The sequence below is a fragment of the Alternaria alternata genome, assembly GCF_001642055.1.
Source record: "Alternaria alternata strain SRC1lrK2f unplaced genomic scaffold CC77scaffold_5, whole genome shotgun sequence".
NCBI classification, from domain to species: domain Eukaryota; kingdom Fungi; phylum Ascomycota; class Dothideomycetes; order Pleosporales; family Pleosporaceae; genus Alternaria; species Alternaria alternata.
Genome location: NW_017306194.1, coordinates 1260038 through 1282473, shown reverse-complemented (window position 1 = coordinate 1282473; position 22436 = coordinate 1260038). Strand labels below are relative to the sequence as shown.

The following is a 22436-nucleotide window of genomic DNA, read 5'->3' as shown; positions in this document are numbered from 1 at the left end:
CGCGTCCGACGGAAGTGGCTTTAGATCATCGTTGATGGCGACGGCAACCACGCGCCTTCACCTGCAATCTCGACCACTATATTCGCCTACCGTACTGTATCAATAACTTGTCTGCACCAGTTCAATGTCTGCAACTGCTATATAATTTCTAAATCTGTACATGGCCCTCGCAGCGGTACAGACCGCAATGAATCTAGAGGGCAAGAACGTACATCCATTCTTCACCAAGCCTTCGAGTATGCCAGCACAGCAATCTCCAATGTCCCTCAGCTTACATAGCTTGCAGACGGCCACGCACTAGAGCCATTACCAACCGCGAACGGAACCCCCATCGACGACACGCATCATGACGCAGCATATTCTGAGACAGACCCCAAATCAGCCAACGGGCAGCAGAAAAGGGCACGAAAGACCGATGCAGTCAAGGGCAGACATGCAGCTTCTCACTCCAAGAATCAAGCGTCTCTAGACAGATTCACTCTTCCGCCAGCGATGCAAAGTACCAACGAAACCAATGTGCACGATACAAACACACCTGTTGAGGCTTCGTTAGAAGTAGACCCAAATCTTGACCGGAGGAAGAGACAAAAAACAGCCTCTCCGGAGCCCGTTTTCAATATGCTGAATTCGGCGCAACCCGAGCCAGGTGCTTTCAACTGGCACCAGCAACTGCAAGCGGAAGAGGAAGTCATGAGGTCAAATGGGGTGCAAGGAACGCCACGATTGGCAATTGATGCACCACTGAACACATTGCCGAAACAGGTGGATCAACCGGACCAAGCCGTGGAGCCCAACACGCTGCCTGTAGCGGACCTGGACATTGCCGCTAACTCGAATGATCCCGCCGCAAGCGAACCTATGAAGACGACACCGAAGAAACAGATAAGAATCACCAAGAGCGGCAGACTAGTCTCTAGTCCACCAAAACCGACATTCGAAGCGTCACCAAAGAAAAAACGTGGTCGGCCGCGCAAGGAAGCCAAGATAATCCCTACGGTTACGGTCATACGGTACGGCACAGATGCAGCCAGTCGATCTGCTTTGGGTCAGAAGATTGAAGATATCCTGAACGCAAAGAAGAAATTAGTGGCACGTCCAGCGACTCAGAAGAAGGCACCATCGAAACCTGCTGGGCCAACGCATCCATTCTTTCTTGGAAAAGCCTCTAAGGAGGCTCTTCCTGCTAAGGTCGTCACCGAGCTACCACCGGCAACCCCAAGAAAGAGCGCTTGTACTCCAGGAAAGCTGCGTGCTGAATTTCGACGAGACCAATCGCCTGAAGGTCCGCAGGCTTTCAACAGAGGGCTGCAGTCAAATAGGATGGGAAAACAATCCGGTTTGAACGAAGCTTCCTGGCCTACTGGTGAAAACGCACACGTCCGCAATCTCGATTCTACACCATCACGTCTGCAAAATGCGACAAGTATGCAGTTGCCTTTAAGGCCGCGAAAACTGAAGAACGCTGTGGTGACACTCCCAGAACATGAGAATGTGGTTGAGAGACTAGCGCAGAACCTCAAAAGCCACAGTGGGAGCAAGGCTCGGTCACATTCTGAATTCGAGCCCCCAGAAGATGTTCGTCTGCCCAAGAGGCTGCTTACTACTGGGGCAGAGATACAGCGTAGAGTGCGTGAGCAACTGCTGGTCCGGTTGTCTTCGTCAGGTATACCACAGGATGCTCGACAAAAGTCCCACCCCGCCGTAAGAGATCTTTTCCAAGGGATTGAGAGCACTCTCACGCTGTTTGACGAAGGAAGATGCGAATCTCAACCTTGGACTTTGAAGTACTGCCCCAAGTATGCGTCACATGTTTTACAGACGGGCATGGAAGCAGTGGTCCTCAAAGACTGGTTACAAAGTCTGACAGTCATGGCTGTAAGCGGCGCGTCGAAAGTCGCTACTACAGTAGATGGCAAGCAGCCTCCACGGAAGAAACGAAAGAAAGCTCTAGACGACTTCATTGTGCCAGACGGTGAAGGGGATGAGGAGGAAGACATGGTTATGCTTCCAGCTGCGGAAGGGGCAGGCTTGCCTTCGAGGTCCTTCCGCCAACCGCAGTGGATACGTAACAATAACGTCGTACTCATCAGCGGCCCTCATGGCTGTGGTAAGAGTGCGGCTGTATATGCTGTAGCGAAAGAGCTAGGCTTTGAGGTTTTTGAGATTCATGCTGGCATGCGCCGTTCAGGAAAAGACATCCAAGACAAGGTCGGTGATATGACTGCGAACCATCTCGTGAATCACAAACGCAGCGCAGCATCCGTGCAAGAGAACGTCCAAGCGGCGGATGATGCGAACGACAACCGGGTAGACGCTGTTCTAGAAGATGACATTAGTAGTGGGCGGCAAGCGACCATGGCATCCTTCTTCCAATTAAAACCCGGAACAGGGGCGGTCAAACCAAAAGTTAAGGCGAAAGTCCCTGAGGTTCACAAAGCACCAGCACCCTCAGCCCAAGCTACTCTTCCCATGGCACAGGCGTCGCATACATCACAAAAACAATCGTTGATCCTCATCGAAGAGGCCGATATACTCTTTGATGAGGACCAGCAGTTCTGGGCTCAAATTACCAAAATCGCTTCTTTGTCGAAACGTCCGATCGTCATCACGTGCAATGATGAGCGGCAAATACCCATGCAAGATCTGCCGATAGCAGCCATCCTCCGCCTTCAACCTGCTCCTGTGGAACTGGCCACCGACTACTTGCTTGTTCTTGCTGGTAGGGAAGGCCATATCCTGGAGCGGCAGGCTGTGAAAGAGCTTTATGAATCGAAGGACTACGATCTTCGAGCTAGTATCATGGAACTTGACTTTTGGTGCCAGATGTCTGTGGGCGACAGGAAGGGTGGCCTAGAGTGGATGTACCAACGCTGGCCACCGGGCAAAGATACAAATGAGCATGGTCAAACATTGAGAGTTGCAAGTGAAGGCACATACAAGTCCGGCATGGGTTGGCTATCACACAACGTCCTCGAAACTCAAGGCAACCCTGTGTTTGACAAAGAAGAAGAACTTTTACAAGAAGTCTGGGCGGACTGGGGTATCAGCCCGTCAGCTTGGGGAATCCCTGAAGCAAGTGGTACACGGTCATCTAGGGAACCAAGTACTGAGTGGTTCGATCAGTTGGGAGATCTCATAAGTCTTGACAACTACGCCGATTCATTGAGTGCTGCAGACATGTTCTGTCGGGTCGGTCTACCCACTTACGACCCTAGCTCTAATCAACCCACCGATTCAACTCAGCCCGCCATTACTGAAAAATCACGCCTGAGCTACACGCTCGCCGCACCTCTCCTCCAAGTCGACCACAGCTTCGACTTCCTGAACCTCGACACCGCGTTCTCTACCCAAACCCACCTTGCCATCCAGCGTACATACCCAGATCTATCCCACAGCCACAGCCTGTCATCAACCCCCAATCTACGCACAGAATCCGACTACGCCCGCGCCATCCTCCACCACCGTAAAATCCTCAATACAAAAACCACCCTCACACGCCCCGACTTCGCCTTGGCCCTTGATCCCCTTGCCGACCCACCCGACCAACTCCTCCCCGAACGCTCTTCCTTCATTTTCATACCATCATCCTTTGACCGCACATTCAGCATCATCACACTCGATCTGGCACCCTACGTCCGCAGTATCGTTGCGCACGAGCTGATCCTTGAGGAACAGCGTGTGAGGATGTCGAGTGTGCTGAACACTGCTGGTGGGATAGGAGGCAAGAGAGGCAGGACTACAAGAGCGAGTCGTGTGGCACTTGAGGGAGGTATTAGGGAGACGAAGAGGAAGGAGAAATGGTTCGATGCTGATGTGGATTTTGATGCTGTCATGAGGACGGCGGGGAGGGAGTGGGCGGGTATGGGTTGGAGGTGCGATGGGTGGAATGAAGAGGGTTCGGCGAGTTACATGGGAACCCGGGACGGGACGGCAAGTTTGGCTGGAACGCAGGATGGGGATGTGATTATGGAGGGCTCACAAGAGTAATGTGGATATTTAAACGAACTGATGTATTGGAGCGTTTTGTAATTGCATTTTGAAGAAAGCGTTATACACGCAGCACTATTTCAGATAGACACGTAGATAGAAGGGACAATATTATTGCTACTACTACCGTATCAGATCGGAACAACACTTCCAGTCTTATCACCTAGGCTTTCTGTAGTGCTTTGGCTGTAGCGCACTTATCTTCTTATTGTTCTTAGTACTGTTCTATATGAAGAAGTACCTACTTGCTTTCTTCGATCTTTCGGTGGCGGTTTCGCGCGTGGGAAACGCCCCGTTAGCATTGTTTCCACAAAAACATTGGTTCCTTGTGGAAGAGCTTTCCATGGCCTACTCGTAACGATCAACACTTTGACAATAGATTTCTTGCCACGATTCGTCAATTCTTCCAACAGATTGTTGAAAAGCGCAATGATCTCGTCAGCTGATGATGGCGCGGACAAGGACGACATGAAGATATCCAACTCGAGAACGATGTATATTTCCCGAGATACGTCTGCGAGTGCAGCTCCAAGTATCTCAAGCCACTCCTTTGTTGTGGCAGCGGTGCGAAGCTGTGTGCAGCTTAGCGCTGTCGATTTCTCAGAGTGCGCCGAGCCGCTTGTTGTAAGCGCTTGAGCTACGAGCGACTTCAGAACATCCAGCGGGCTTGGAGTATTGGTGGCTCGATCAGAAATTTGTGCCCTTACAGCCCAGATCGTTGTGATGTTCAAGTTCTTCAACTCTTCAGTGACTCTGACGGCGGCGTCGCGCATTGCCCCTCGCTCTTGAAAGGTACCCTTGACCAGCATGAGCGATGACTTTGGACATTCTGCGAATTTCTTCAAAGTCGGGGATTGCCAAAAGGCGCTTGAAACATTGACTCGTTGATTCCGTCGGCGCAGATTTCGTACAATAACGGCTTGGTTATAGCTCTCAAGTGGATCGAATGACGAAAGCTCTGCTACAATCCGCACCATTTCTGAGAATTGCAGATCCGATACCTTCTGGTTCGTATCTACAAGTGATGATGAATTGATGGCTTGGTGATCTATGTATAGTAAGTAGGCATAAACCTCATCATATGGACTCTTTCTACCTACTGATCACCATGCATCTCATCTCGAGGATTGTGCTTTCAGACCTCTCTAAGCGGTCAGCCATCAGCTTCAAGATCGTGTGCATTTGTCGCAGCTCCACTTGAGACCCAGCGATGGCTAGTTGCTCGATATTCCGTGAGCCAGCTTGGATGTTTTCCAGAACGTCATGGTAACGTAAGTCGGCAGGACGTGTAACAGAATGAACAATGTGTCGCAGAGTACCCTCTCGGTACCAATCATGGGCGCGGATCAAGAATCGAATGATGTGCGCATACAGCCCCTCTACAGCATCTGTCATCCTTGTAGTTGGGTATAAGATTGTGGCTAGTTCAATGCGAGGAAGAGTGTCTGCGATACAAGCAAGACCTTTTGCTATGCTTGCGATGACACCTTCATGGTTTAGAGAGGCCTTGTAGTTGCATTGTTAATATCGAACAGAACTTTTGCTCTACCGTCTAGGTCAACTCACTACGAAAAGGAATTTCATCGCACCCCAAGCCAGAGCTACATACTCCGGGTGGTGCTGCGATAGTACGTCGAAGATGTTCCCGTAATACATCAAGCGGCTGGAAAACCGTTCTAGCCATTTCGAAGCCTTCTTGTTACGAGAGGATGTGTAATTATCGCGAGCGGTCTTGACAATATCTTCCAAGCCCTGCAAAGTGGCTGATTGTTTGGCGAAGTCAACCTTCCGCTTATCTTGCGTCAATTCGGAAGCAAAATGTAGGGTTGCAAGCTTGTATGATTCGGCTGCAATGTTTCCTGTCGTACTGCGAGTTGTTAGTGGAATGGCTAATGCAGCCACGAGGGGCCTCGCCTCGCGACGGCTTCTAAGCTCTCGATGGGGTGCATACGTTGTATTAGAACAGCCAACCCACGCTTCACTTAGTTTCGGTTGTTGAAATGCCATTGTACTTCTCGTCGTTTCTCTAAAGAAATTACAAGCAGGCTTATAGCCTGCAGGCTGCAACTTGCAGACGCCAAGCACGTATGTGGCTTTTGGACTAATCTCGTTGTGGTCTAGATCTTGCCATCCTCCATGCACACTCCTATCATCACGCGGGGTCCAGCTCTCTACGTTCTTTATCAGCTCACCTGTTGCAAATGTTCACCAGGCCACCAAAACCCAAAACGGTTCGTACAAGAAGTACTGTTCGCCCCTTCGATCCCCTACCTGACAGGTCAACAAATGCGGGAAAAGATAGCGACCAGGCTGAAGATTCAAGTGACGAGGCTGAAGACTTTGATCACGAGGCTGAAGATTGGGGGGGCGAGGCCGAAGACTTGGGTAACAATCAGGCTCCAGAAGATCACGATGGCACCCAGGAAGCAACAGGACGGTTTCAATACGGAAATCCAGCTCAGGATGTTTTACTTGCATCATCCGGATTGACCATTACTCCAGCTGAGGCCGCTTTGATTGCATCACCCGGGTTGACCATACCCGAAAACGCCCCACACGATGTAAATCCGAGCCTCTTCTACCCTGGTTCAAGCCTTTCCCACCCTAGACCGCCTATCATTAGCAACCAACCCGACCAGAAACACATTGAGGAGGTAACAGAGGAATACTCCAACTTTTTAAGGAAATTGACTATATCTCGAGATCGGACAGAAGCTAGCAACTTTGAGGCCGAGAGACTCTTGGCGATTGCTGCGAACCCAAAGACACTCGCAAAGAACGAAAATACGGAACCACATCGGCCGCAGTTGATCGTTCCCCCCCAACACGGAAACCACGCTCTTGAAGACTACCAGATGCAGCTTATGCTTCTAGAACAACAGAAAAAAAAACGAGATCTCATGGTGTCACAACACTCAAAATCTTTGGCTTCTGGCACTCCTGACATGAAATTCGACCCCATTCTAGCACCCCCAGGAATGCCCCCGCAATTCTACCCCCAGAACATGAGCCCGGGCCCCAACAGCAACCCCATGATGCGGCCTCCAAGCTCACAACCGAATGGCGGTCCCCAGTTCAACGGACAACCCATGACGCAGGAGCAAATGCAAGCCCCTAACATGCCCTTTTCCACCGAAAGCTCTCGCCCTGGCAGATCTCCCGAAGTTAGCTTTGCACCAAGTATGAGTTCCAATATACAACAACCACCCATGTATGTCTTTCCAAACACATATCCAACTCAGCCAACAGGAACATCGGCGCAGATTCACGGTAATACCGGCGAATCAGAGCTCGTCAGCCGGCTTTTGAGACGAATCGATGATCTGGAGAGAGGTCTTAGAACATCAGAACATCCGCCAGTGCAAGGTCCCAGCACTCCCCGCTTCCAGATACTTCATGTGTTAGATGACTTTCCAAAAACTGTTTGCCTTGAAGAACCAACTTGGACTTTCGGGATAGAGGCCGGACTGAAGCTTAAAGCGGAGTCACCACTAATGAATCTGGACACCTATCTCCGGAAGAATGATGATATATCTTTCTTAGTGTATAAGACGTACAAAACACCGAGAGTCAGCGCTTCCGACCTTGTAGAAAGCATAGAAACAGGTGTACTACCTGCCCCAGAACCGTCATATGAGTCTATTAGAATCATGTCCGAAGAGCTGAGGATGGCCTTGGCAATCTTTCTCAAATCCGCTTGCTCACTTGAAGAGGAACAACTTGACCTTTTCTTGTACGACATACCGGCTCCCTACTTGTTTTGGTATCGTGGCAGATCAAAAAGACAGACCTTGTTGCATCAGCTTCCCAAGCAGCAAGCGCATCTGGAGCTACTTTTTGATTGTATTGAGCGCAATTACGCCACGAAGTTCGACCAATTCCACGAGATGATATCTCGTGGGCGCATTTCCCATGCATTTACCGAATATCTGTTCTTCCCAGGCGACGTCGTCATTAAACAGGATGGCGATAAGACTAAAGCCTACCAGTTGCAAGGCATGCCGAAACGAGAGAAGGTGTCCGGACGTACTCATCATTCGCAAGAATTTGAGAAATCGTCTCATGCAAGTCCGAGGGCCAACGGGCGAACTAGGGCTAATGAAGCATGGATTTGGGAAATTTCATGTTGGACCATCGTGTACGATGGCCAGTTTTATCGCCAAAATGAAAAGCTCGCCCTTAAATTGGTTGCTGAGAGTCACAATGAAGAAGTCGACATCGCTGAGCTGACAGTAGTTCCCCTACTGTTCGTTGGAAAAGATCTGCAAGAACAGCTTCTGCAGAGGGGCCGCACATTCTGGTCTTGTCGTGTCCGGCGCCCAATCTCTTATAATGGTGGGAATGGAGATACGTTACACACGGTATGAACAAGACATCCAATTAGACACCTGCATGAACGCGGCCTAAACCATGATCTAGGACGGTGAGCGATACGTAATCGACAACGAATCATATAAGAAGCTCCACCTCGAGAAGGAAAAATCGAAACGGAACCAAGAAACTACGGTTACAGGTAGTAGCATAAACAGAAAGCCATTGTTTGTAGAAGGAATGGATGACGACGAGCCCCCTCAAGCACCCTACGTATACCTGTTTCCACCAACGGTACCTGGATTCTCTTTACGTCGCAAAGAGTGGAGTATGTATTGCCGTAGTATCTGTTGTCTATGGAAACTGATTACATCTAGTCGATCTGGTGGTCGACAAAATAGTCGACGTTTCATGGAACAAAGAAGCCTTCAAGCATCTAGTCGCCGACGACAAGACAAAGGAGCTTGTTCAAGCCCTTGTGGCTAGCCGGATTTCTAGCGAAAGAAACACCGATCTTATCCAAGGAAAAGGCAATGGGCTCATCATCCTTCTTCATGGAGGTCCTGGCACTGGCAAAACCTTCACCGCAGAGAGCGTTGCTGAGCTGGCCGAGAAACCGCTTTATCCCGTAACATGTGGCGACATTGGTACCGAGCCAGAGCAAGTCGAGCAATATCTAGAATCAGTATTATATTTAGGCAAACTCTGGGATTGTGTCGTGCTTCTTGATGAAGCTGATGTGTTCCTCGAGGAGCGAGGAATAGCTGATCTAGCACGCAATGCTCTCGTCTCAGTTTTTCTCCGTGTACTAGAGTACTATGACGGTATTCTTATCCTCACGTCCAACCGCGTCGGCACATTCGATGAAGCTTTCAAATCCAGGATCTCACTTGCCCTGCACTACCCCAATTTCGACCAGCCGCAACGCTGCCGTATCTGGAGGAACTTTCTAAACCGCTTGAAAGCACTAAAAGAGCCGGATATCGACTTCGACGATATTGAATGGAACATACCAAAATTGGCGAACGAAGATCTTAATGGCAGGCAAATTCGCAACGCGATCACGATCGGGAGGCAACTCGCAAAGTTTCAAAAGAAAGAGTTGTCGTACGCGCATCTGAAGCATGTCGTTGAGGTAGCTGGGCAATTTGAGACGTACGTCAAAGTGACAAAGGAGAATTTGTCGGGTGAGGAGATTGCTCGGGCTGCTGGACTCCGGTAGTGACCGAGAGAAGTCTTGCTCAAATTGTTTCCATCAAGCACACCAACTGGAAGTTCGCTTGATTGTGCGAAGGGAATTGTAGTACGCAGGGTCGCGTCCTTGAAGTCAGACGGTCCGACGTGTAGGAGTCATAGCGATAGAGTATCGGCGAGGTAGTGGTCAGGCCCAGTGGCATTCACACCAGCTCAATATCCACCAGCTGATCTTTGACGTCTTTCCATATCTCCCCTTGCATAACACCGTGTACGTAAGCATCACCGACCACTTCCCACACGCTCCCTGTTCCTTCATCGCCAGCAAGCTTTCCCGTTCCCCGCAAGACGTAAGGAACGCTGGCGCCCTGCAGCAACCACACTGCGTCTCCGACTTCACAGCTAGTTGAAACCAGGCCCAGATAGCCGTTGTTTGTCCTCGCTAAACGCCGAAACTGACCATGTCTATTAGCTGCTCTACCAAAGTTGTGATCTCTCCAGTCTCTCTTGATGTCTGCATCACTTGCTGCAGCTCCGAGACGCGCTATGCGGTCGCTAATGGAAGTTCTGTAGGGATGACTGCGAGGATTTGGTCGGTTGAAGTCGGCAATGTAGGGACATTCGGAGTCAGGTGGAGGACGAGGTAGAGATGCACTGCTAATGTCGACAAACGACAAATTCGCACTACAAGTACAACTTTGTTGCTCCGCTTGCCGAACTTCAGCCGAAGACGTGATGAAGCCAGTGTTATCGCCTTCAGACAACATGTCTAAGTCGTGAAGGAACGGCAAAGCCTTATCTCTGTAAGCTATCCCGGACTTCGTCCTATCAGAGTAGTAGAATAAATAATGGAGGTAGCGGACGACTGCAGCGCAGGTTAGTCGCCGCACCACGTATTTGAAATGGTCCATGTCGGGTTGGTGATCGAGAGGCAGATGATCGACATGATTGGCAACCAGGGTAGTAACCAAAGTTTCGCCCCGTGGTTTTCCTGTAGGTCGGTAGACCTTTGGTAGATTGAGTGTGAGGGTGACCCACTGAGGATCGAACTTCAAGCGTCCACCATGCCATTCCCATGGCTCAGCTAGCTCCACAATCCGGCCAATTTCAACACCTTGAACTCGAAGTACGCTGTTGCTATCAGGCTCAGTGTCCATGACGTCCAAAATTGATCCCAAAGTGGCATTGTAGCCAACACTTGCGAACGCGAGTTCCGATTGCTCGGCCTTATCGTCAAATTCTCCGACCCAGGTTGGAGAATTCGGGAACCTCCTCAGAGATCTATCCGTAACCCAGCTCAAGCAATTGAGGTTTTTCGTCTCCTGAATAAGGCGTTGGATCGCCTCGCTATAGACCTGCTCTGTCGTCTTGTTATAATCAACACTTATTCCGAAGGCACCGCGCGGTACGATGCCTAGTAGTGCGAATATCTTGTCTTTGGGGTTTGCACATCCGGACATACGGGCTAGAGTAAGAAGTTGTTCAAAAGTGAAAAGCAGTTTCTGTTCCTGCACCTCAGTTTTGTATAACAGCCGCCATCGGTCTTGGAATAGCTCCAGGATAGCCTTTTCATGATCAAAGTTTCGATTGGGTTTGATAGGAAGGTCCAATGCTTGCCCGATTGGATAATGAAGATGATGCTTTTTGATCCAAGCGACAAGCAAGGCGACCCTCTGAAGGTCCGAAAAGTCCACAATCTCCGTTCCACATAGCATGCATATCCGCCGAGCAAGCATGATTTCCTGAAGGACCCAGCAGCGGAAGAAATATTGCCTGGCGAGAAAACGAGTCAGTTTCTCATACTGTTCCTTAGGGATCGAGTCAATTTCTGTAGTGTCGTCCTCACTCAAAATTCTCTCCATGAAGTCCGAGTAATTCGAGCATTGCTGATGTCCTTGCATGTCGTCAAAGCACTGCAACTTATTAAGGCGCTGCATAAGTGGTATAGCTTGGTCGCTATCTTTGTCCGCTGGGCCTAACCACGAGATGACTAAGGAAGCTTTGCTGTAGATTTGGGCCATCAAGCCAACTTGCGTGTTCCGCTCCTGGACATCGTCCTGGTTGATACACAACTTGTCCTATATTCAACATCCAGAGTCAGCCAGCATCTCGTATATAGTAGATGCAGGGATGCCACGAACAATCCACAAGTATTGCACTTGGTGTTTGAGCTCATGGCAATTCATACGTCGCGTGCAAATTGCTCTAAGCGCGTGTTCCAGATTGACTGTAACATCAACTGACACGCCATTGCATACAATAGGTACATCTCGCACCCAAGTTGTGTGTTTCTTCCGATCGAACCAGTACCGGTACAGCGGATCGCCCCAAGTGTAAGACAACGCTTGAAAGTCCAGGGTCTCGCGCTCTAGATCAGTAAGGTGAAGCGTGCAGTTGATAGGGGCGTTATCGTCTTGTAGTGAGTGAAGCTCGATGACGCGTATCGATGTTGCTGTCGGCAAGGGCGCGTACAGGCCTCGAGGTCCGGGCAGGGACGCGTCCATGGTGGGGCTGCTGACTAGCTCAAGTCTAGCTGAAGCATCATCACTTGCGCAATGCTGTTAGTGGCCTTTCCGGAGTGACGCAGGAAAGTGACATCCTTACAGACACCTATTGATTCTGTGTGATCGTCGCTGTCGCTCTGCGCAAGGTGAGTGTCTGTAATGAAGGACCTGAGATAAGAAGTGACGTAATGTAGAAACTGGTAAGCTGGTGATGGCCAAGACGCTAAACTCACATCGTTCATTGCGCCTGCCTAGGTGAGCGATTACCTTGAGTTGGTCATGTGGAATAGCCATCGAGAACCTCGTATGAAAATTAACTAAAATCACGAAAGGCATCTCGGTATGATAACAGTGGGAATGTGAATAAATATATAGTCCAACATAACACTACAGACTTTTACTCAAACTACGCCAAACACCTTCGATGCAATGCATACTGCCTCCCTTGTCTAGGCGTCCTCACCCTTCTCCGCCTTCTTCTCCCTCCACCCCTCCTCAAGTGCTTTGACCTTCTCTACACCCTTCTTGTTACCAACACTGCTCTCCCACTCCGCCCACTTCTTAAACACGCTCCGTATCCTCGATGCTTTACCAACCTTGGTCATACGCTCAAACAGATCACGGACGTTCTCTGCGCTGCCGTGGCTCTGCTCCAACATGAGGTACATATCCCAAACATCGCCCTTCTTGGAAAAGGTGTCGACGAGGCCTTCGAAGATGGTGCGGCCGCGCTCTGCGTCACCATTGGGGCTCTTGAACTCAAGCGCCGCAAACTTCTGGGTTAGGTAACGGTGTTGGGTTGAGGCAACGGATTGGGTCGCGCGTTGGAGAAGGGCGCGAGCCCGTGTGGGAGAGGGTGGTTGGATGACGTCCATCAGGAATGACGCGTAAGAAAGCCAGAATTGAGGGTCGGGGGTAAAGGACTTGTTCTTCATCATTGACTGGTAGAGGTTGTCCGCTTTCTGTTCTGATGTTAGTAAAAGTTGTGGGGTTACGAACATGGAGTGATACATACGTCGATCTTGCCTGAGGAGATGTAGATCTTGATCATGCGCTCATGCATCTCACGGGCGTCGTTGTTCTGGCACGCCTCCTTGAAGACTGTTTCCAGAGCATCGTCACTAGCGAAGTCGTTCTCCAAATGTAGCAAGGCGGTCCACACATCAAGCTTCTCTTTCTCCTCCCTAGGGTTGATGGTTGCCAATGCGCGACGAGCGATCTGACGCGCCTTTTCGATCTCGTTGAGTTCACGTTGGAAAACCATATACCGAACCCACATCTCAGCGCTGTTTGGCTGTCCCAAAAGCAAGCGCTCGTAGTCAGCGACAGATTGCGGGCCGTAAGCATCGAGATCACCAGTACGATCCTCTTTGATGGTAGCCTTCTTGCTCTTTTTCTTTTTCTTTGGGGCATCATCGTCAGAATCAGGCTCAGCTGCACCCTTCTGCTCGTCAAAGTCGAGAGTCGCACCAGTCCAGTCGAAACCAGAAGTGCTGAGTCCTTGGGTTACCGCTTTTGGCGCGTCATCGTCAGAATCATCGTCAGAAGCGTTTACGTCGGCAAGCTCAACGTCCTCGTCACTGTCAGCACTCTTGACGCTCCTCATATCCACGTCGTCATCACTGTCGTCGTTGAGATCGATGCCGTCGAGCTCGATGCCGCCATCCGAGTCACTTCCGTTTAGTTGCTCGGCTTCGGAAGCGTCTTCCATATCTTCATCCTCATCGTCACCCTTTACTTGAGAGTATTTCAAGGAGAAGCTGATCTTCCTGGACTTTGAGTCGATCTTTATGATCTTTGCTTTGACGACATCGTCTTCCTTGTACATCTCCTTGACCTTGTCCTTGTCGACGGCAGTGTCCGCCAGTTGAGAGATGTGGCAAAGTCCACTGACGTTGCTTGAGCCGTCGATAACAAGGAACACACCAAAGTCTGCTACATGTCGAACCTTTGCGGCGACGATCTGTCCAACCTTCAAATCACTGAACTCAACCGGCTCAGTGTAGGTCCCTTGAACATGCGAGGCCTTCAAGCTCAATTGTGGGTTGCGCTGATCTGGCTTGTTCGAGATGACTTTGCCTGTCACGAGTTGATCTACGTGGAATGCAGTCTTCCAGTCTTTGATGTATTCATCCGAAAGATGGCTGACCCGAACATAGGCTTCGACATGAGGTCCAAGGCGGATGTACACACCGTTGTTGGCAACGTGCTTGATGAATCCACGAACCACCTGATGTACCTTGAGCTGAGCTCTGTCCTTGATTTCAGGATCCTTAACTGGCAGTGAAGAGCTCAATACCCTGGAAGGCCTGATAGACAACCCTAACTTCTTGTTGGGAAGATCGACATCGATCACACACACCCGCAAGACATCACCAACTTTGAACTCGCTTGGTTTGGCCTTGTCATAATCGTCTGCCAACTGCTCGAGGAAAATGGGCGCAGCGATGTTGTCGTTTATCTGGACAACGATCGATGCGTCATGCAGCTTAGTAACTCGCGCAGGCAAAATGTGGCCAACCTTCAAGTCTTGGAGGGTCAACGACTTGCCAGTCTGAGTGGTTGCAGCTGTCAAGTCCAATTTTCCAGCTGCAACATCGACCGCCTTAACGCGAACTTTGAGAGCAGAGCCTACAGGGAAGTTCTCTGCGATGTCCGAAAGTTTCTCCAGGTCGTCGGTGAGGTCGAAATAGTCAATGCGCCCACGGACGTTGGCAGAAATGTTCACCCAGACATATCGCTCAGCAATGTTGTTGATAAAGGCGACGTGGGATGATCCAGGCGTGATCTTGTCGAGGCTCAGCACATCAGCCTCCGTCTTGATCTTGTCCGTGTTTGCGGTTAGCTCGAAAGTGGGTGTCTTGTTGCTCGATCGGGACGTAATAGGAAGGAAACGGAAGTTACGGGCATCGTGTCTTCCCAGAACTCTAGCCTGAATCTTCTCGTTGGTCTTGAAATGTGCTGTGGGATGCTTTTTGTCTGGAATACTGTCCCAGGAATCGAACAGTTCCGAAACTGAGATACGTCCAGGCACGTTTGCGGCAAGCTCAACGTTGAGTTGAGTGTCCTTGATTGACCGAATGCGGACAGTTGCTAGCGCGCCGAATTTGATGTCGTCGGTAGATGTGATCTTGGGATCTACAGGTTCCACCAGGGCTTCTCCTTTCGATGCTGGAGTATCAATAGTGTTGGCAGCGTCCATGTCACCTTCGGCCTTCATCGACAGCCAGAAGAATCCCTTTCCAGCATCCACGTGTGTCACACGAGCAGTGACAGACTGGTCCTTGCGAAGACCAAAGTTTGGTGCAGAAAGCATCTCTTCCGGTAGTTGTGATTTGAAAAGTACACCGCTTATGCCATTGCCGAGTTCGATGAAGATCTTGTCAGGTAGGATACCACGAACGAAGCCATGTACAGTCTCGCCAGCGGAGATGTCCTCAATGCTGAGAGCAAACTTTGAAGCTTGAGCATCCTTCAAGAGACTAGGCTTATTCGAGACAGTTGCTGTCCTGGATTTGCCATGCTTTGTCAATACCACAAGGTCTGCTAGCGTTCCTCCGACGCGGATCTTCTTCATCGTCGAGATGTCCTTCTTCTCCGAGCCGTCTGTGAGGTGACCAATACGAAGAATACCCTTGACGCCGTTTCCGATGTCCAGGGTGACGATCTCATCAGATTTCTCAATCACTGTGCCTTTTACGATACCTCCAGGGTTAAGCGCGTTGAAAGCAGCCTCCTTGTTGATGTCGACAGCAGCGGGGTCTTTGCAGGACACCAAGAGTTGCTTCTCCTTCGCATCTACAGAGATGACGCGGACGTTGACGACCTGGCCGTTTGTGAAGTGTCGCGTAGCATCCTCAATGTATGCTTCACTCATCTCTGCAGCTGGAAGCCATGCCTTTACGTCGCCGTAGAAACGTACTGTGGCACCATTGCGACGAACGCTAACTAAGATACCTGGGCCAGCGGCACCCTCCCTGAGCATGGAATAGTTCGTCCATGGCTTCACATCTGAGTTAACCAGGGACTTCTTGAGAGTAAGTTGAATCTGATGTCTGGCTGGCTCGGTGTAAAGTACACGTGCTGTGACTGGCACGCCTTCCCTGAACTTGCGTTCCGGATGTTGCAGACGAACATCGGCCAAATGCATCTCAGGGACTAGACCGGTAATGCCCTCGGCGAGGTGAACCAGAACAGCGGTAGCTCCAGTCTTGTCGGCGATGAGCTTGTGGACCTTGCCTTTGACGATTTCACCAGCTTTGATATCCTCTATGCGGAGGAAGGGCTGATCAAGGATCTTTTGCTCCAGTGAAAGCTGGAAAAGACCGTCCAAGGCATTGTAACCGATAATGCGTGCCTTGTGTTTCGAGTCGAGCTTGTATGCACCAGCCTCTTCGGAGAGAACGTCGACTTTGTCGTCGGAAAGCTTTGAGATATGCGCGAAACCGCCAACGTCTTTTATGCCGAGATCGAAGAAAGCACCATGGGCCGGCGCCACTTTGATGACCTTTGCAGCTTCGACGACAGTTGAGATTGGTAGAAGATTGACGGGAGGTTTGCGCTCCTTGGGTTTGCCGGACATACGGGTGGACAGGCTCACAACGTGATCTAGTAACGAAACGCCGACTTTCCTGGGCTCTGAGTCTGGGCATGTGAATAGGATACGGGCCTTGACTTTGGAGCCAATCTTGTACTTCTCGGACACATTGGCAGCCTTCTCAGTCGCTCCGGAGTGGTAGGCATCGGCGGTTGCGTCAATGAGACCGAGAATCTTACCAGTTAGTGTGGTAACTGTTGTATCGGCCACGAGTACGTCAACGGCGGTTCCTGGAAGGAACACATCGATGGTAGGTGCTTCAGTCAGTGTGTTGCCCTTGGCCAAGTTGCCTGCTTTGGTGTGGTCCGCGGAAAGCTTGACAATGCGTCCATCGGAGTTGAGGCCAGTAACCAGGCACATGAAGACGGCGCCTTCTTGTACCTTGGCATGCTGAACTTTGGGTCCCAGTTCTCCCTTAGGCAGGAAGCCCTTCAGACTGCTGTCGTCAAGGCCCAGATCCATGACCAGACCGTGATCCTCGTTGCTGACCACGGAGGCCTGTACCATGCTGTTCACTGGTATCTTCCGCTTGTTGAGACCCTTGTTGACCAACTTGGGGTCGATGGACAGCTCTAGTCTCTTTCGCGCTCTTGCGCTCTCGTCGGTCGTCGCTGTGATGCATGCCCTTAAGTACTGTCCAACAGAGAACATTTCTTTCAGCTCCACATCTTCGAAAGAATCATCGTCGCTTCCTTCCTTGTCCGCCTCTTCCTCCTTGAGAAGCTTCTCGAGTCTCTCGTTGAGTTTGTCGGATACGGCGGTGAGTGGGACGTAGCCAACGAGGTTGTTTGGGAGGGCGAGTACGATGTCTTGGTGGGAGATGTCGGTTACTTGACCGAGAATGATGGTCCCAGGCGACAATTTCTGCTTTGGTCAGTACATTCTCACAGCGCGCAAACTCTGCGACTGGCATACCTTGTAGCTCAGACCCTCCGCCCTCACAGTGTCATCCTTCTCTCCACTGTCGTGCGACTTCTTGCTCTTCTTGGTCAGCGGCTTCTTCTTCGACTTGGCGGCTGCCTTTTCGTCGTCTTCGGACCCCATGTCGCTGAATCCATCGTCGCCGCCGCCGGTTCGCTTTACGCCGCCAGCCTGCTCGAAAAGAACGTCCTGGTTCGCCTTGATCTGAATCTGCTTGTGCTCAAGCGGAGTCAAGACGCTGGCGCCTCCTCTGGGGAAGGACTTCTCCTCATCCTTGAAGACGCTGGGCTTCGGCGCAGCCCTCTCAGGCTTTGACTTTTCCGGCGATGGCTGCTCGACGTCGGATTTCCGTCGCTTCGTTGATCGGTCGGCCGGCGCGCTCTTCGACTTCTTCGATGGCGTGGCGCCCTGCTCTGCTTTTCGTTTGATTGCGCCCATTGCGATGCGCTACTTCTCCGGTGGTGGAGAGCTTGGTGGTACTGAAGTTTCCGCCAAGAGTTCGAGAGTCGCATAGGGCCTTCGACTTTTTTGGTGGGTCCATGCGCGCAGATTCTCCGACCCCCGACGACAGGGAACCGCGCTCGGGGCACGTGAGACCAAATGGCAGGGCAACGAGGTTCGGAAGAGCAACTTTTCACTCGAGAAACATGTGCAAAGCATTGGAAGGCATGGACTAGAATTCAGACTAAACTGCACAATTCTGATGTCTTCATCCGCAAATTTGAGGCCTTTTACCCTGCTGTACGGCAAACGGAGAACTCTTCTTGAGGCACAGCCAAGCCACTTAACACCCAAGACGGCATAGCGTAGCACGTCTGTCGCGCCTGCCCATCGCGACGTGCTTTGGCCGTGCGCCTTCCTCTCCAACCTCGCCGTCATACATGAGCTTTCGTCTCATATCCCCATTTGCGTCTCCAATTACTCGCGTGTGTTTATCTGATCGTCCGTTGGTGTTGCTTGTATATGTGTACTGCTGAAAAGGATCATGTCTTCTCCATGCGCCCCTCGAAGTATGCGTCTTCAAGAGCCCACGCCTGAGCTATGCTCATCACCACCTCCTCCCTCATCCGCGACCGTTTGTTCACGCAAGCCAAAACGGCCACCGCCCATTACGCCCAAGCGCTTCACCCGCTTCTTCACCCCGCGAAATTCCAAAGATGTCTCGTCGCGCACACATCTCTCCAGGTCGGGTCGCCAATTGCAAGACATCACACGATCGGCTCTTAATCGCAGCCGTGAGACCCGGAGTACGCCGCGGAAGACGGTGAACTTTGTCGACATTGAGAACCCAATGCGGACCCCACAGAGCAGTGTGCGGAAGCGAAAGGCCTACTTATCGCCTGCGAGTTCTCCTGCCCAGTCGTCGCCCTCGAAGCGATCTCGTTACGTCACTCCACCAGCAATTGATATTCTCGAAGACGGGCTCGACCTGGATGACGAAGACGAGCCTGCCATACAACCAGCGCCGATACGGAGGTTAAGAACGCTGGGACGCCCATCGAGAACACTTCAGCGATCCTTTGGAGGTATACTGGGCGTTGGACGAGGGTTCAGGATAGACCACGGCGCATCATGGCAAGACCAGACTTCCAACTTCTACAGTGGCGCAGACGACTTCCGTCAACTGCCAGAGGGCGCTCCGCCGTTCTGCACAGCTAGTTGCAACAGTATGCTATCCCTCTCTTCTCATACGTCATCGCAATACTGAACATTCTTAGCCAACTCTATGCTCGCTATAGGAGACGAAGATGGATATATTCACCTACAAGACTCTGAAGGCGACTTTTCCAAACCAACCGTAACATGGAAAGCCCACACCAACGCCATCATGGACCTGCAGTTCTCGTCAGACGACTTGCACCTGGCCGCCGGTTCCGGAGACCAGACTGCATCCATCATCGACGTTCGCACCCAACAGACACTCGCCGTCTTGGCTAAACACAAGTCATCAGTGAAGCAAGTACGCTTCCAGCCGGGTGACGACAAAATGGTAGCTACTTCGAGTCGGGACGGCGCAGTACAGATCTGGGATCTCCGGTGTAAGGGCAATCAGGGACAAGTACACTCAGCCTGGGGCTCCGATGCGCCATATGCTAGTGTCGTGCGTACGCTTGCTTCAGCACATGCGGATATTAGCCTTCCAACACCTACATCGTCCGCCACTCGGATTTTGGGCAATAGCAAGACGGAAACAATAAACAGACGAAACGACATCTCAGTCACGGCTCTATCTTTCCTTCCTGAAGGCCGCGAACACCTACTCCTGACTGCTTCGGACGCATCGACATGCGTCAAGCTTTGGGACATCAGAGGCAGATACTCGCTGCGAGGACCTGCTATACCAATCGCGACTACACGCCATCCCGAATCTCATAACCGCCACCGGCACTTTGCCATCAACTCACTCACCCTAAGTGGTGACGCATCACGACTTTACGCCCTGAGCAAAGACAACACCGTGTACGCCTACTCTACAAGCCACCTCATCCTCGGCGTAGCACCCGAACTATCTACATCCTCTTCATCAAAGCAGAAATACTGTGGTGTAGACCAAGAAGGTCTGGGACCAATCTATGGTTTCCGACACCAGAACTTCCACGCCGGCTCCTTCTATGTCAAGGCATCGCTACGCAAGGCGTACCAGGACCGCACCGAGATGCTCGCAGTTGGCAGCACAGACGGCTGCCCCGTATTATTCCCTACCGACGAGACCTTCCTCAAGCGCGAAACAAGAATCGAAGAGGATGACGCAGACGACCTCCCGGATATTACTAGCATCGCTGCAAAACCTTCACGACCATCGATCCTTTCCCGATCATCCTCAAACACCCGTTGCCCGGATACCATTCCTATCTACGAACACGGCACAGCGCTTATACGAGGCCACGATGCAGAAGTCACAAGCGTGTCATGGGCGCGCAACGGCAGCCTGATTAGTGTCAGCGACGACTACCGCGTCAGAAGGTGGAAAGAAGGAAGTCAAGCCAGAGATCTACGTATGGGCGGTGAGAGCGAGGGAAGGAGATGGCAGTGTGGATGGGCCGCTGTAGGAGACGGATATGACGACGATGAGTAGGATCGTTGTCCACATACTTTCGTGCGACGTTGTTTATTATACCCCAGCTATTGATTTGTGTAAGATTATGAATGAAAGAGAGGTTGATGATCATGATTCTTCTTATGGATATGTGACGTATTGCATTTGTGACATGATGCTGCTCCTGTCTTGGTAGGCACTGTCTTCATAGTCTCAAACACAGAGTATCTCTGTCACTATATGAGTACACTTCTGACTATCCCTTCCTTAGCCAAGGTCTTCCCTTGAGCTTGTCAGGCCTTCCATCTCGATCTCCGTCTCCGTCCAGTCCGCTGTTCCCTCCCGCTCTGCCCATGTGCTCTGGTAGTAGCCTGTACCTCCGCTCAACAAATCGATCCACTTGTCCGCCGTCGAAACTACCAAAAGACCCGGACACAATCCTGCGGGTACCATCAATCGTATTGCCGAAGACATCTGCAGGAGGCGAAGGTATAATAGATTGTGGCCGTGAGCTTGATGGATGCGAGTGTGGTGACGTAGACTGGTGCTGTGTAGTTCGTGCAGTCTGGAAGCCTTGGGGCCGTGGTGCGTGTGATGAGAGGGGCTTGCTAGCCCAATCAGAGTTGTTCATAGACTTGTATTCCAGTAGCGTGCCAGAGAAATCGTCGTATTGCGACTGCCTCACAGGGAAGATCTCCCACTCCGAGGCTGTAGGTGTACGTGGAAAGGATGTCTGATATCCCTCACTCAACGGTAGCGAAGGATAAGAAACAGTATCATCGGAGTACGTACTGGGCGTAGAAGTAGACCCAGAGCCGGATATCGACTTTAAATTTCGCAGTGAATCGAAACGTTGTTCCAGTTGCCCTCCTCCCTTCTCTTTCTCTGTTGTAGCGCGCTTCCTCTTCCCCTTTTTCTTGCCCCAGATTTCTTCATCGCGGCGCTGCCTCTTGATCCCATCATTGACGTCCGCGTAGACAGTACCGTTGAAAGACTTCCACACATCGACGCCTTTGCCAAATACCGTCTCGACCTTCCTATCGGTGTCATCGACCATCTTGTTGAGATATTGTTGTTCTGTATCGTCGTCTTCTTCGTCTGTGGTAGAACCAAATGTAGTGTCCATAATACCAGTGTTGGACGTGGACACGAAGGAGGTAGAATTTCCGCCATTTCGGGCGCGAGGGTTGTCGAAGAGTGACATCTTCTGTCGCTTCTGACTTGTAGGATTAGCGGGGTTGTCCATATTCGAGGCGTCATCCATCATGTCGCAATGCACCTAGGTAATGGGTATGCGATTAAGGGAGCAGAGTTGTTGTGGCGAGTTGTTTGAGTAAGAACACAAGCTCCGTGCTTTGTTGCCTTGTAATAGTAGTCGATATTTGATCTGGAAGCATCGTATCGTAGTTCAGATGCTTTTGTAGTTGTGGGCTGCGAGAGATACTTTCACTGTGATGCCGACTTCGTCCTGTAGAACTCTGACAAACAAACTCCCGCATCATTTGTGATATCGTCTCGTTCGTTCTTCCTGTGATCGAATATTCACAATAGTGGCTTCTTGTAGTTCCCAAAACAGTCAAGGCTGTTCGCTGCAAGTGCTTCCTGATGTCGTGCTCCGAGCGTATCCAGCCTTGTCACGAAGCTCTTACTGACCCCCTAATGTTTCTGTGCATTGTTGAGTTCCACTCTAATCCATGAGACAGCTCTTTAAGTGTTAAATAGGCGCATGATCCAATTGTGGAAATTTGCGCTTCGTGTATCATTACCTAGGTATTCAAGCCTCGTGAAATAGGAAGAAGGTAGAGTCAATAGTCCTATCTTGGTATGCGCGTCTTTGCTCTATGAATTTGACAGTGTGCTCGAATTCTGAGCGCTAACTTCGAAA

General features: G+C 50.9%; 7 protein-coding genes across 7 annotated transcripts; 3 read left to right on the top strand and 4 right to left on the bottom strand.

The window, feature by feature from the left end:
- The first annotated feature begins 48 nt into the window (after positions 1–48).
- Positions 49–4115, top strand: CC77DRAFT_984374 (hypothetical protein). Its single transcript, XM_018536171.1, has 2 exons — positions 49–236; positions 287–4115. The coding sequence occupies exons 1-2, from the start codon at positions 161–163 to the stop codon at positions 3985–3987; spliced, it is 3777 nt and encodes a 1258-aa protein (XP_018388863.1). The 5' UTR covers positions 49–160; the 3' UTR covers positions 3988–4115.
- Positions 4086–6145, bottom strand: CC77DRAFT_719136 (hypothetical protein). The gene is made up of 4 exons (XM_018532889.1): positions 5939–6145; positions 5554–5854; positions 5088–5493; positions 4086–5035 (listed from the first exon to the last, which is right to left on the bottom strand). The coding sequence occupies exons 1-4, from the start codon at positions 5992–5994 to the stop codon at positions 4185–4187; spliced, it is 1614 nt and encodes a 537-aa protein (XP_018388862.1). The 5' UTR covers positions 5995–6145; the 3' UTR covers positions 4086–4184.
- Positions 6146–6188: 43 nt separating this feature from the next.
- On the top strand, positions 6189–9688 carry CC77DRAFT_1086479 (hypothetical protein; the record flags this gene model as incomplete). The annotated part of the gene is made up of 4 exons (XM_018529437.1): positions 6189–7060; positions 7175–8237; positions 8407–8641; positions 8676–9688. 4 exons carry the CDS (start codon positions 6189–6191, stop codon positions 9518–9520), a joined length of 3015 nt encoding a protein of 1004 aa, XP_018388861.1. The 3' UTR covers positions 9521–9688.
- CC77DRAFT_719197 (HET-domain-containing protein) lies at positions 9560–12644 on the bottom strand. The gene is made up of 3 exons (XM_018532890.1): positions 12097–12644; positions 11634–12039; positions 9560–11570 (listed from the first exon to the last, which is right to left on the bottom strand). The coding sequence occupies exons 1-3, from the start codon at positions 12330–12332 to the stop codon at positions 9696–9698; spliced, it is 2517 nt and encodes an 838-aa protein (XP_018388860.1). The 5' UTR covers positions 12333–12644; the 3' UTR covers positions 9560–9695.
- Positions 12348–18005, bottom strand: CC77DRAFT_1092766 (nucleic acid-binding protein). Its single transcript, XM_018529645.1, has 3 exons — positions 17509–18005; positions 13012–17457; positions 12348–12958 (listed from the first exon to the last, which is right to left on the bottom strand). The coding sequence occupies exons 1-3, from the start codon at positions 17950–17952 to the stop codon at positions 12446–12448; spliced, it is 5403 nt and encodes a 1800-aa protein (XP_018388859.1). The 5' UTR covers positions 17953–18005; the 3' UTR covers positions 12348–12445.
- A 213-nt stretch (positions 18006–18218) lies between these two features.
- CC77DRAFT_1048319 (Lethal(2)denticleless protein) lies at positions 18219–20676 on the top strand. The gene is made up of 2 exons (XM_018527527.1): positions 18219–19181; positions 19233–20676. The coding sequence occupies exons 1-2, from the start codon at positions 18500–18502 to the stop codon at positions 20588–20590; spliced, it is 2040 nt and encodes a 679-aa protein (XP_018388858.1). The 5' UTR covers positions 18219–18499; the 3' UTR covers positions 20591–20676.
- A 49-nt stretch (positions 20677–20725) lies between these two features.
- On the bottom strand, positions 20726–22019 carry CC77DRAFT_1018255 (hypothetical protein). Its single transcript, XM_018524581.1, has one exon. The coding sequence runs from the start codon at positions 21813–21815 to the stop codon at positions 20808–20810; it is 1008 nt and encodes a 335-aa protein (XP_018388857.1). The 5' UTR covers positions 21816–22019; the 3' UTR covers positions 20726–20807.
- Positions 22020–22436: the final 417 nt, after the last annotated feature.